The 13,559-nt window shown below is 54.8% G+C and overlaps 1 protein-coding gene across 3 annotated transcripts in view; it reads right to left on the bottom strand.

Moving 5' to 3' along the window:
- USP2 (ubiquitin specific peptidase 2) overlaps positions 1–13,559 on the bottom strand; it is a 45,205-nt gene that overhangs the window by 3,022 nt on the left and 28,624 nt on the right. For 2 of the 3 annotated variants that reach the window (XM_053270107.1, XM_053270110.1), the window contains 10 exons: positions 7,928–7,978; positions 6,813–6,936; positions 5,384–5,495; positions 4,763–4,873; positions 4,050–4,114; positions 3,728–3,831; positions 3,520–3,600; positions 2,550–2,628; positions 1,549–1,656; positions 471–591 (listed from right to left, as the gene is read on the bottom strand). In XM_053270107.1, coding sequence (XP_053126082.1) covers positions 471–591; positions 1,549–1,656; positions 2,550–2,628; positions 3,520–3,600; positions 3,728–3,831; positions 4,050–4,114; positions 4,763–4,873; positions 5,384–5,495; positions 6,813–6,936; positions 7,928–7,978 — 956 coding nt within the window. The remainder of the gene's footprint in view (positions 1–470; positions 592–1,548; positions 1,657–2,549; positions 2,629–3,519; positions 3,601–3,727; positions 3,832–4,049; positions 4,115–4,762; positions 4,874–5,383; positions 5,496–6,812; positions 6,937–7,927; positions 7,979–13,559) is intronic. The other variant, XM_053270108.1, reaches the window with a different exon arrangement.

Below are 13,559 nucleotides of genomic sequence, written 5' to 3'. Positions count from 1 at the left end.
GTGGCCGTGGCCGCTGGGCCTGCTTGTCCTTGCAAATTGGGAGGCTCTCCTTTCTGCGAAGGCAGGCTGGAGCGCCTTGCTGTCTGCAAGACCCGCTGGGCAGGGTCAGACAGGCAGGCCCAGCGGCCGCTCCAGCCACTGCCATGGGGCTGGGGGAGGCCTGCCTGGCCCACCCCACACATGGGCAGCTAAAGTAAAGTAACTGAAGTAAGCTAGCGGCAGTTCGGCGTGGCGGGCATGGGGTGGTGGCAGGAGCCCCACCGGTCCACTGGAGGCCACGGGCCGGGTCCCCAAGGCCTGGGGGTTAGAGCGCCTCTGCTAGCAGCATGTCTCCAGGGTTTCAGGCAGGGGTCTCTCCTAGCCCTACCTAGAGACTGAGCCTGGGACCTTCTGCATGCAAAGCAGATGCCCTTCCCCTGCGCTAGGGTCCTTTCTCTAGAACGGATGGCTGCTAGGAGCACAAGCTTTACCGGGAGTCGTTGAAGGCGTGCCACTCTCCAGACACGGGGTTCTTGCAGTAGGCTGTGTAGTGACCCCCCATGGTTGTCCCGCTGTGGTTGGAGACGGCGTACAGGTTGTAAATCGCGTGATCTGTGGAGGGAGGAAGAAACCAGAGACACACACCGTCACCTTTCTGTCCTGATATTAGAGAGCTGCTTGATACACAAGCTTTTTGCACATAAAAGCGAAGACTGCATACATCAGGAATATGTATGTGCCCACCTCCCTTATCTAAAAGTCTTTTGCTTGTCTTAAATTTTTTTGCAAGTTTCTCCCAAGCCTCTAAACCCACTTTGCAAGTTTGCTTTTGACAAAATTCAGTAGCAACCCAAGTTACAGGATGTGCCAACTTTTAACCACTGCATGGAGGGTTTCCTTCCTTCAGGATATCCAGGGTTGCAAAGAGGCTGATATAACATCCGTGGAACAGCATAGCTAAGAAGCTGCCCCCATGTTTTCTGTGACCCCCAGACAGGGGGATATATGTGGAGCAATCCTCCCTGAGGAATTTTGAATGTCTTTAGAGAAAGCAGTTTCAGACCGATGTAACCTGCGTGGTTCCAAGGCTTTCTGGGGATTTTTGCTCTACAGAAGACTGGAACTCTTAAAGTGTACCAAAACTACAGTGCCCAGATTTTGCTGGTGGTGCTGGGGAACCATGCCAGTTTCAAATCAGTTTCGGTTTGCTGTGTAAACAAAGCATTAGGAACGGTTGGCTCATGTGGACCAAGGTCCTCCGAGGTCCAGCACTCTGCTTCAAAACAGGGACCACCTTTTAGATGCTCACAAGCAAGGCACAAAGGCCATTGGCCACCACCTCTTGTTTGTCTCCAGCAGCTGGTATTCAGAGATATACTGCCTTAGTACATGGAGGTTTCACTTAGCTCTCCTAGCTAAGAGGTATTGACACTGGAGAGAGGCAAACCCGGCAGTGCAACATTCCATCCTGTGGGGACCAAGAATCATGTGATGCCACACCCAACCCCGCCCCTCCCTAGGCCCCTCCCACTCCTGCCAGAAACCCCGCCTCCTGCCAGAAACACTTACTGCAGCTTTGGGAAGCGATTTCCCTCAGGTCTAGGTCCTTGAGTGGGAAATTAACAAACGTAGTGAGCTTGCTAGATCGCATCCTGGCTTCAGAGAAACGCTTCAGGTCTGGAGTAGGCAGTTAAGGATGAAGAACCACAAGGACAGCATGATCGGACGGAAGGGAGGCATGTGGGGGCCTCATCTGAGAGCTGGTCCTGGGGTAGCAAGCGTGACTGGTCCCCTTAGCTAAGCAAGGTCTGCCCTGGTTGCATATGAATGGGAGACTTGATGCGTGAGCACTGGAAGAGATTCCCCTCAGGGGATGGAGACGCTCTGGGAAGAGCAGAAGGTTTCAAGTTCCCTCCCTGGCAGCATCTCCAAGATAGGGCTGAGAGAGATTCCTGCCTGCAACCTTGGAGAAGCCACTGCCGGTCTGTGAAGACAATACTGAGCGAGATGGAGCTATGGTCTGACTCAGTATATGGCAGCTTCCTATGTCGCCTCTTCCACACCACCAGAAGCGCGATCTGGGCTTGTCTGGCACTTTGTGTTCTGGAAAAATGACTCTCGGCAGTCTGTGGAAATCAGCGACTCCACCCAGGGCTGAGTGCATTCCTGTGCTTCAAATGCAAATTCTAAACCAAGGCAGATATGTGACTTTTACCAATTCTTCAGATTAAGTCCATATGTGCACACCCTGCTTATTTTAAATAATGTATCCTAGCCAAGTTATGGGGAGGGGCACTGAAGCCCCAACCCCGCTAAAACCCAGCTCTGCCCCGGACTCTGGTTTCTTAGATTTGCCCTTCTGTCCATATGCTTTGCAGCCTTTCTGAACCAATAAGGACTAGAATACTGGGTATTTAAAATTAATCAAACAGATGAGCCCAAGATCCTCAGGACACAGAACTGGTCCCAGTTCCAAATGTGCTGTTGCAGAATGCAGGCCACGTGTGAAGCCATCTCGTCTCCTGTTCTTGAATAAGGACACAGCCGTGGGTTGCGGGGGGAAAGGATACGTAACACGAGGATTTTGGGGAACCTCTGGATGCTGAACTTCTTCGTGCATTTCGTCCTGGCCTTGCAGCGGGAGCAGATCTGAGAGGGGGCGGGATGAAATCTCAGTTAGCAGTCAGATACCAACAGTATATGATACAATAACCCAATCCAGACATTACGCTGTACGAGTGCACAGGTGTCTGTACACTTGTTCACGTGTTTGTGTGAATGACTGTACCTGTGTTCATTTAAAAAGTGAACCTGGCTGCAGGCCCTTCAAATGCGTGGCACAGAGAGGAAGTGCACTTCTGTGCCTGCGTTCAGCATAACATGGGAATGACCAAACCTGTGTACAGATCTGTACCTGTGTACGCTGTGCACTCGTAGTACGAGTGTTGAACATAACGTGTGAATGGGTCTAACGTTATGCACGGGTGCCTAGTAGGGCTGCAGGGGAACACGGGCACCAGGTCTGGGGCATCAGCAGTCCAACCTGGCGATGCTGCCAGGGAGGGAACCTCAGACCTTCTGCATGCAAAGCAGAGGCTTTCCCATTGAACGACGCCCCATCCCCAAAGGCAGAAAGGGACTGCTTAACTCTCACTCTTATCATTTTTCAACTCGGCTGTTCTGGGAACATAGGAGAAGGATCAAGTCCGAACTCAGGTCCCTCTAGCTCAGTATTGCCTACACTGACTGGCAGCAGCTACTCCAAGGTTCCAGGCAGGAGTCCTTCCCAGGCCTACCTGGAGATGCTGCCAGGGATCGAACCGGGACCTTCGGCGTGCAAAGCAGATGCCCTGCACACTGAGCTGCAGAATCTCTGTTTACAAGGGTCCCAGGCAGCAGGGCTCAAACACGCCTGAGGACGCTAAAGGCTGCTGCCAGTCAGAGCCCAAGGTGCTATACCATCTGTACATTTTGTCGTGGCCTCCCACCCCCACCCCCCTCCCCTCCCCATTTGCTTTTTCATCTTGGACTCTTCCTTACGGGTTTCTCATCTCCATCCAGAATGTCTTCCTTAGTAAACAGCCGCATACAGTCAATCAAGTTCACCTCCCCGTAGCCCTTCTGGGAAAAGAGGGTGGGGGGGGAGAGAGAGACACACACACACAAGCATGAGTTGGCAAGTTGTGCAGCTGGCAAAACTGGGAAGGAGTACGGAGAGCCAGAAGCCCGAGGAAGGGCACCTGGTTACCTTGGGAATGGGCAGCGAGAGGTCCCAGAAGGGATCGAAGGCCGTAGAGCAGAATCCGCACACGCTGCACGTCAGGGAACTCTTCAGCTGTCCGACAAAGAGGTCTGGAGAGGCAGAGAAGGGAGCCGGTGAGGCAAGCGCAGCGAAGGAAAAGGCCATCGCCTTCAGGAGCCCCCCGGTATCCAAGTCCAGCCCCTTCCCCAAAGACATCAGCCAAGCAGCTCTGCCCCAGGCCAGCTGGAGGGCAGGAAGCCGCTGCATTCACGAGGGGAACTCTAAACACCCTCTCCCGACGGCCATGGCTTCTCTGGATGGGACTCACCTCCAATCCGGCTGTCTTCTCTGTCTAGGTATTTCATCCACATCTGCCTGCCTTTTTCGTCATCGCTACAAGAGATCAGAAAGCAAGATGGGGGAAGCCCTCGACCCACACCAGGGTCTTTTGGGGTCGTAAGGAATGTGTTATTTTGGCCACCAGTTCTCCTACTGCGCAGGAGGAGGCAATGGTCAACCCCTCCTGTATTCTACCAAAAGAAAACCACAGGGCTCTGTGGGCGCCAGGATTCGAAACTGGCTTGACAGCACACTTTACTATAAAGAGATTTAGCCAGAGAATCTGCTGCCGCAAGATCTGGTGATAACCACTGGTGTCTCTGGCTTTAGAAGAGGTTTCGACAAATTCATGTATTAGGGGAGGCTTGCCCATGGTCATTAGCCCTGTTAACACTGCAGAAACCCCAAGACCTGGGGCAGTCTACCTCTGAGCACCAGGCACCAGGGAGGCCAGTGTGGGAAGCAGGAAGCTGGACTAGACTGATCTTTGGCCTGATCCAGCAGGGCCCTTCTTCGGTTCTCAGCCGAGATGTCCTGGCTCTTGCGGAGGGGAGTCCACTGCTGCGTGGACTGGGGGTTTGGCAGCGCAGGCTTCCTTGCTCAGCTGAGCACAGTGCCAGCGGCATCGGCTTTGAGGCGTACTCCCCCCCCACACCCTGCCGCTTGCTCATCCCTGCTCCTTGGCACCCAGCCGGCACTCACGGGAGATGGTCCAGGTTGTCACTGCCGGGCTTGGGCCGGACCAGCACCCGGTTCACCTCGCTGTGCAGCCCGTCGAGGAGGAACCTCAGAAACTCCTGCGCATCCTGCTGGCTGCAAAGAGAGGAAAAAATTGCTTTTGTTTTTGTTGTTTTTTAAATCAACGAGCCACAAAATGGCTTTTCTCCACAAAAAGGCGGCTGGAAATGTACTCCAAGGTTGGGTGTCCATTACCCAACCACGGATACGTGAAACCGTGGAAGGCGAGTGCGTGGACTGTATGAGAACCTCCAAGGATTACCGAGCTACTATATGTGAACCTCCAAGGTTTACCAAACTACTGTATGTGAACCTTTATGATTACAGAGCTACTGCACAAGAACCTCCAAGATTACAGAGCTACTGCATGAGAACCTCCAGGTATCACTGAGCTACTCTATGTGAACCTGTAAGGATTACCGAGTTACACTGTGTCCCCATTGTGGCTGGGTACGATGGAAGCTGCAGTCCATCAACAACCGGGGGTCCAAGTTTGAGACCCCCTGCTATACTTTATATCATCACCACCCCTTGATTACAGTACAGTGGAAAGGGGAAAATGGGATTAGTGGAAACATCTCTTACTTATAGCCAACAAAGCGTGGTGCGTATCTCTGGATCTGGGTCTTAAAATCCGAAGGGCTCACGGATTCATTAGGAGATGATGTCCACAGCAACTGGATGAGCTTGGCGAACTCTAGAGGCAGTGGAGAGAGGAAGGGGTCCAGAAAGTTAGCTTTGTCAGGGGAGGGCAGTTACCTTGTCGTGGGGTGTGTTCGACACGCATGTGCATAACGGACCCCAAGTCTGGCCTGAACAACTTGTGTGACCCATCATGCCAAATGCAGCCCACATACTGTGAAAGGAGACACAGCAAGAAGCTTTCTGCTCTTGCTGCCTGCCTGGGATTGCCAACACAGGGCAGGGTGCAGATAGAAAGCATCTGAAAGGCTATGGCATGTGAGGTGTTTCAGCTTGGCAGGTCACACTGCATGCAGGCCTGTTCTAAGCGAACAAGGAGGAGAGGACCATAAGAAGCTTCCTTTTACTGAGTCAGGCCATTGGTCCATCTCACTCAGGACTGCCTACCCCAGAGATTCTCAAAGCTGGGTCCTCAGATGTTATTGGACTTCAACTCCCATAATCCTCAACCAAAGGCCACTGGGGCTGGGGATTATGGGAGTTGAAGTCCAATAACATCTGGGGACCCAACGTTGAGAATCGCTGGCCTACACTGACCGGTAGCGTCTCTCTCTAGGATTTCAGGCAGGAGTCTTTCTCAGTCCTCCCTGGAGATGCTACCAGGGCATGAACCTGGGACTTTCTGCACACAAGCAGATGCTCTACCACATGCGATGACCCCATCCCTAGCAGTCTTGGCCCTGGACTGAAGCAACACCTCAAACTAGCCCTTTCCTCTCCCCAGCCAATGCCCACCCTTTAAAGTCGGAATGGGTAGATGTCAAAGTTTTGGGATCTATTTTGTTTTCTGTTAAAATCCCCGAGGTCCACAAATGCTGCCAAAAAACAGGTTGGGGACGGGACCAGATGCAAAACGGCAGCCCAGGGAGAGGGGAGCCAATGATTTACCGCACCCCGGGTAGCGTTGCCATGCCCCCCAAAATTCCGGGTTTCACCTGGATTGTAAGCATCTTACCCAGATTGCTCTAGCCCTTGTAGAAGCGGAGTTATGGAGCAAAACGTGCAGTCACTCTTCTGCTCAAAAGCTATTTTCAAGCCAGTTCACGCAGTATGCAAATTAGGCACCCGGATTTGGAAAGCCAGGATACGGCCATACTAACCCCAGGGGGGCACCCATTCGGATGAGCTGCATTCACAAGTACAAGTCTACTCCTGTTCCTGCAGCTCAGAGGTTCGAACACAAAACTCCAGGAGTGGCCAGCAGAGCTAACTGGATGTGACCCCCCAAGGTGGGGCGAGTGCGAATTCTTCCCTACAAGGGAAGGGTTTGGTTTTTTTCACAGGGGGAGTGGCACAGTTCCATTGCTCTCACCTGCCATGAGGTTCATCTGCATACGGCTGTTATCATTGAGATCCCGGACATATTGGCTCTGCAGGCAGTAATCTCGAAGCTCTTTGGTGTTGCTCAAACACTGCAGGATGGAGTTCATGAAACACTATGGGAGGAAAACACCACACAGGAGTGAAGCCAAAAGCAGGCAAATCCCACATGAAATGCCACCATTTGTGTTGGGTCTGCTGTGCCGACGTGTCTTCAGATAATCTTCCAGAAAGTCTTTGGGCCCTTTGACCCAGATTGCTCAATGGCCCAACTGTCTTCAGAGCTGTGTGGGTGTACAAGGGCGTGAGGATTCCTGGCTGTGGCATCAAGGAAGAGGAACCATGACGCAAAGTGCAAACGGCCCAGGAAAGAGCTGTTAGAACTTCCTCAGTAATCACCACAGTGATCTAAGAGGTTTGGAGAGGGCCCTCAACAGTCGGTTTCGATATGAACCCAGCTGTGGCCATCAGCATGGCACGACTCAGTCGATGCCATGTGCATTGGGGATGTGGAATGCCCTTCCCACACTGGAGGCGATTCGCCCAGGGTCGCGAGGAACCCGAAGAACCAGCAACCAAGTGGAGGCCAGTGCTGGGGAAATTATGCCAACTACTTCTCCAAGGTGATCCCAGAAGAGTAAATTTGGCCAGAGGGATCACAGGCGGGAAACAGACCTGGGTGACCCTTTTGGTAAACAGCCTGGCCCTCATTACGGGTATATTTACAAATGTATGCTTTTTTTCCGGCAAGTCACAGCCTCAGTTGCCTGTCTGTAAAATGGGGATAATGCTACTTGCCTGCCTTACAGGAATACTTGTAAGGACTACAAGATGATGTATGCAAAGCATTTTGAATGCTTGAAAAGCGCTACACCAAAGCTAAGCACTGTTTTCCGGTGTTTAACAGTCAGAGTCGCCTCTCATCCCCCACAGGAGCCTGGGCACTTTTGTTTGGAGAGGGTGCTGAAACTTCTAACAAAGATCCCCCCCGCACTGGATTCCCTGTGGAGAGGGAATGAGCGTAAAGAACAGTTTTAAGTGAGCAGGACAGATCTACCCGAGAAATTTGGAGAGGTAGCTGGAGCGAAAGGAGTCAAGGGCACTTACGGTGTTGCCGAGGTTCCGGAGACCAGTTAGACCCTGAACCGTCTTGGAATTCTGCAGAGAAAGGAGAATAAACCATGAATCAGAAGACAGACTTTGGGATGGGACACACATGGGGTCAAATTCAGGGGAGGGGAGGCAGTAAGAAGTGTGTGTGTGTGTGTTTGTGTGTGTGGGGGGCATCCGCTCATCTGCAGACCTATTCATGCTTTACCTGTATCCAGATGTCTGTACACACATACATGCTGACTTGATAGTACCCGTGTTCATTTTAAAAGCAAACCTGGGTCCACGCCTCCTGAAATGCAGGACACAGATATAGGAAGTGGAACTGCTGTACCTGCATCAAACGTAACGTGTGAATAGCTCTACCAGCGTACAGGGCTGTACCTGTGTTACACAGTCAGAGTGTGGAATGTAATGTGTGAAGAGGGCTCTGTACTCAGCCTTGGATTAGGGAAGCCACATAAAAGGGAGAGGGAGGGAGGGAGAGAGCACCTCTGAGCAGGTGCAAAGAGACCCTTCTTTTCAAGAGTAAGGGCATGCAGTCAGCCTCAACTCCTCTGGGACGGAGGCCAAAGACTGCCAGCATGCAGGGCGGCCTCTGCCCAGGAACGAGCTCAGAAATCAAGTCCTGCTGGTAGGAGAAACTGCTATAATAATGTCTGTAGGAGGCGATTCGGCTGTGCGGTTAATAAGCAGACGTGGGCACCGCCAAATGCTCGACTGCACTGGCAGGGGTTCTTTTCTGGAGCCAGTGTGGCACGTTGCTAAGAGACAGCGGCACCAATCCAAAGCACACTTCCTGGGGAGCAAGCCCCACGCAGCCCCGGGCAACTTCCTGCGGAGTCAACAGGCGCAGGATTGCGCAGGAGAGCCCTGCTGCCCCAGGACGCCCCAGGTCAGAGTCACGCCTCTGCCAGAAAAGCCATCTGCTGGCCTGCGACACACGACTCTCTTTCTCTCTCTCTCGGCTTCTGTTCGGCAAAGCGCCGACGGACTTTTCGGGCTTGTTGTGAAGATGGCGAGAAAGTCGACCCGGAGGGCTTCCAAAAAGCAGCAGGCAACTCTGGTGTTGCAGGATTGCTGCTATTATGGGAACAGAGGAAGCTGCCGTCTGCTGAGTCTGACCCTCGGTCCATTGAGCTCAGAACTGTCTACCCAGCCTGGCCACGGTTCTCCCCGAGATTTCCGGCCCGAGTCTCTCCTAGCTCGAGGTGGAGATGCCCGGGAGTCGCCCTGGGACCTTCTGCGCGCCAGCACGAAGATGCGCTTCCCAGAGCGGCCCCATCCCCTCAGGGGAATGTCTTACACAGGTAGTCACCCGTCCCAATACAAATCAAGCCGAACCCTGCTTAGCAAAGGGGACAATTCACGCTCACTACCGCAGGGCCGGCTCGCCTCATGGAAGGGCCGCCCCTGGTCTCAGCCCCGGATCTAGGAACTCTGGGGGCAAGGTTTGCGTTAACCCTTTGACTGCCTGCCGGGCTGTTGGCCAAGCACTCCGTTGACCCCTTGGAGCGAAGCTGTCAGAGAGCAAAGTCCTCTTTCTGTGGCAGCCGCCGAGCGAGTCGCCAACCTCAGCACGCCCCAGCGGCATGCTGGCCGTTTATTGCGCCCGGGACATAAACCCCCGCCACGAACACCGGGGACGATTCCAGATTGCCCAGCCCTGGGACAGAGGCTGGGCAGCCTCCTTGGGGGCCGGGAAGAAGGGTTCCTGCCCGCGAGAGACCCCCTCGCTGGTGCTTGGGACTCCCCTCTGCCCCCCGCCCGTGGCCCCAGCCACTTGGGAAGTTGGGACCTTGGAACGTCACGGTCTCGGATCAAGGCGACGCGCTGAGTTGCACACTCAGCTCCTGGACTTCGCCTACTGAGTTTGCGCTTGCTGCTCAGCGCTACATGCCTACCAGGGAAGCAAGTGTGTGTGTGTGTGTGTGGGGGGGGACCCATCGGGTTGGCCTGGCAGGACTGGCTCTCCCAAGGTCCTCCCGCATTCCTAGCGGAGCGTGTGCTTTGCATGCCAAAGGTCCCGGGTCCAACTCCATTCACACTGACCTCCGAGAGCGAGCCTTTCTGCCTGGGGTCCTAAAGAGCTGCTGGCTGCCAGAGACAGAAGGCAGTTCTGGACCGATGGTCTGACTCTGGCCAACGGCAGCTTCCCCGCTCACTCTGGGGAGGGGCCGGAGCTCAGGGGGGAAGCATGTGCGCTGGCCATGTGCACGGCAACGCTGCACAGAGGCTGCAGAACAACGCCATAGCTCCACGTGGCCGGCCGGGGAGTGGGCACCGCTCCCAGAAAAGCGGCAGGGCAGTGCTCCTTAACAGAACCACTCCCCCCACCCGGTCGAGCCGGCTCAAACACACACCGATTCGGCGCTTCTCAGAGGCGCTGCCGAACCGGCTCGTGCATGATGGCTAAATGGAGCTTCCATGTTTAGGGGTAGTATATGCCTGGTTACCAGACACTGGGGCAAAAGACAAGGACGGCGGTTTCCCTTTAGTCCCGCCTATGAGCAGCTTCAGGGGTGTCTTCCTGGCTCCGGCTGCCGATGGGTTAGTCTGCCGGCTAACTGGTCTGCTCCAGTAGAGGCATTTCTTAGGAACAGAGGAACCTGGGAAACTGCCTCATACTGAGTCAGACCCTTGGTCCCTCTAGCTCAGTATTGACTTCACAGACTGGCAGCAGCTCTCCAAGGTTGCAGGCAGGAGTCCCTCCCAGCCCTACCTGGACGTGCTTCCAGGAACTGAACCCGGGACCTTCCGCATGCAAAGCAGACGCTCTGCCACTGAGCTACGGCCCCATCCTTCGCCAGCTCCCTTAACAGGAGGCAGTGGCATTTGGGAGCGAATGGCTGGAGGAGGCCTCTGCTGCTTTCTTGCGGTTGGCCCAGGTCTCAGATTTGAGGGGCAAATATGGAGAAGGGGCCCGCGTTGCTGGCACCCCAGAAACTGAGGAGGAGGAGGGGGGGACCTGCTGTGCCAGCAGCTTCGAAATAGCAGCACTTGGCAGGCGCGTGTAGGAGGAAAGCAGCACTCCCTCCTGTCCCTGACAACAGCCCAAAATAGACCGGCTCCAACGGCACAGGCGTCACTGTGACAACCCGGGCTCTCGTCACCCGCCAGTGGGAGCAGGCGGAACCCTCTGCCGCATCTCTGGGAAGGATGCAGGCCGGCATAGCCCTCCTTGGGGGGCAGCCCTGCCCCAACGAGGGGTCAGGTGAAGCCTGGCCCTGAGCGCCAATGGAGAGCGCTCTTGGGCCCTCTCCATTCCGGACAGCGCTGAGTGGCCGGGGGGAGCAGGGTCTTCTGGAGAGGGCGTTTTATGTCAAAGCACCCGCTTTTAAAAAAATCTATTTTCAAAATTTCAAAAATGATGGAGGAAGTCAGGGAGGTGCAAACACCACAGTGTTGGAGGTGGTCCGGAGATCTGGGTTCAAATCCCCGCTCGGGCTACGAAGCGCAAAGGGGTGACCTTAGGCCGGCCACTCTCTCTCTTTCTGCATAACCTACCTTGCAGGGCCGTTGTGAGGGTGAGAACGGGGAAAATCCTATCCATGTATATACCACCCTGAGCGGGGGATAGAAATGTGAGCAATAATCTGCCCCCAGTCTTTGGGGAAAGGGTTGGATTAGAAAGCGAAGGCACGGGATGTCGTCGACAGAGAGGAATCTGGGTTTTGACGAGAGAGCAGGAGCGGTTTCACGAAGCCACCTCCAACTGAGTCAGACCCTTGGTCCACCCCACTTCACCTCTTGCCCTGACTGGCAGCAGCTTCTTCAAGGTTTCAGGCCGGAGTCTCTCCCAGCCCTACCTGCGACCTTCTGCGTGCCCAGCCGGCTCTCGGCCACCAAACCGCGGCCCCATCCAAGCGTCTGATGCGGTCAGATCTGGATCCGAAGAGCCTCGTGTTGGCAGAAAGTGACACTGCCTCCACCAAAACAAGCTCGCTTGGCGCTTGGCGGTCAGCCACTGAAGAACATAATCTGAAACCGGGGCCCAACTGCGGTTCAGAGCATCCTCTGCCTCCCTGGTGTCTGCTGACTTAAAAGATAGGCAGAGCTGGGCGTCATCCGCATATCGATGGCCCCGCAGCCCACACCCATGGATGACCTCTCCCAGCGGGTCCATGTCGATGTTGAGCAGCATAGGGGGCAGAATGGATCCGTGGGGCACCCCATAGGCCAAAGGGTGGAGCAGGCGTCTCGCAGCACCAACCTCTGAGTACGATTCGCCAGGAAGTTTCCACACACGGGGCTTTTAAAGCCCTTTAAGCCTCACCTCCTCCGGAATGGAGCGGGTGCCAACACAGACGGCAACACAGTCTGAAAACCATCCAATATAACAAGGCCAGATGATGGTGCGTTGGCTACATCCAGTTCTGGTGCTGCAAAAACCTTAGCATCCAAGTCAAAACGGATGCGAGCGAGCGATTTTAGCCACAAAATGCAATGCAAATGGATCACTGTGCCGAGGGTTCTGTCCGAGGGTCTTTGGGACCCTCACACAGGAGGTGCCAAACCACTCGGACATTTTAGTTTCCATCTAACTGAAACAAACATGTCTTCTTTCCCTGTCGAGCCCTGCCTCCTTTTTCCGCCTCCTTCCTCCTCACTCTCCTCCTGTGTTGAAATTCAAATTGCAAGCCCCTCAGGGCAGAGAATGACAGGGCTGCATTCCTTCCTCAACAGCAGAGGGAGGAACAAAGGGGAAGAATGAGGAGGCTGCAGAATATTTGTGACCTCAAGTGGGTCTTGGAAAGACCAGGATGAGGCGATGCTCTCCGCAGAACGTGCCTGCCTTGCTTAACCTGTGCCTTTCCCAAGAGGTTTCCAAGCCCGAGGGAGTGGAGAGAATTCCCCAAGGAGAGGACCAGGAACCGAGAGGGTTTCTGGTGCAGGGCGCAGAGCAAGACCAGCTAGGTGGCATTCCTCCCCTCTGGGCAGAAAAGGAGGCCCGAGATGAACTGCCACAACCTACATGCGCCCAGAGAAAGAAGGAGAAGGCTGTCGAAAGCCAGCTCTCTTGCCCTGGAGCAGCGGCACGCACCTCACGCCAGGAACAGGAGACCTGAGCAGCCCAGGAACCCCATCGGAAAGGGCAGCTTCCTTGCGTGGTCCCGTCCTTCCACAGAAAGTGGTGGGCCTGGAGACGTTTGAGAACCCCCCTGCAGTTAAGCTGTGTGCCTCTCACTCCAAAAGGCAGGGCGGCTGGTTGAGATGCCCAGTGCTGAGCAAAAGGCCCTCTGCACGTGTTCCAGGGAGCTCTTGCTCGTTCCCAACGCCCCTTGGTGCACCCTGGCGGTGAAGCCAGGTTCAGAGGATTCATGCCTGGCATGGGTTAACCTCTGCGGCTGCCTCTCCTGAGGAAGGATTCATGATCACCACCTCCTGCTCTGTCCGTCCCCCATCCTGCCACACCTGGCCAGGACACATGAGCTGACTTCTTCAGCTCGTAGCTCAGGAGCAGAGCATCTGCTTGGCATGCAGAAGGTCCCAGGTTCCCTCCCTGGCAGCATCTCCAGGCAGGCCTGGGAGAGACTCCTGCCTGCAACCTGGCAGTGCCACTGCTGAGTCAGTGCAGCCCATACTGAGCTAGAAGGACCAAGGGCCGGACTCGGTATAAGAGGTGCAT

Source organism: Hemicordylus capensis, chromosome 8, assembly GCF_027244095.1.
Source record: "Hemicordylus capensis ecotype Gifberg chromosome 8, rHemCap1.1.pri, whole genome shotgun sequence".
Lineage (NCBI taxonomy): Eukaryota > Metazoa > Chordata > Lepidosauria > Squamata > Cordylidae > Hemicordylus > Hemicordylus capensis.
Note: the sequence above shows the minus strand (reverse complement) of the source record. Positions and strands in the feature narration are given on the sequence as shown.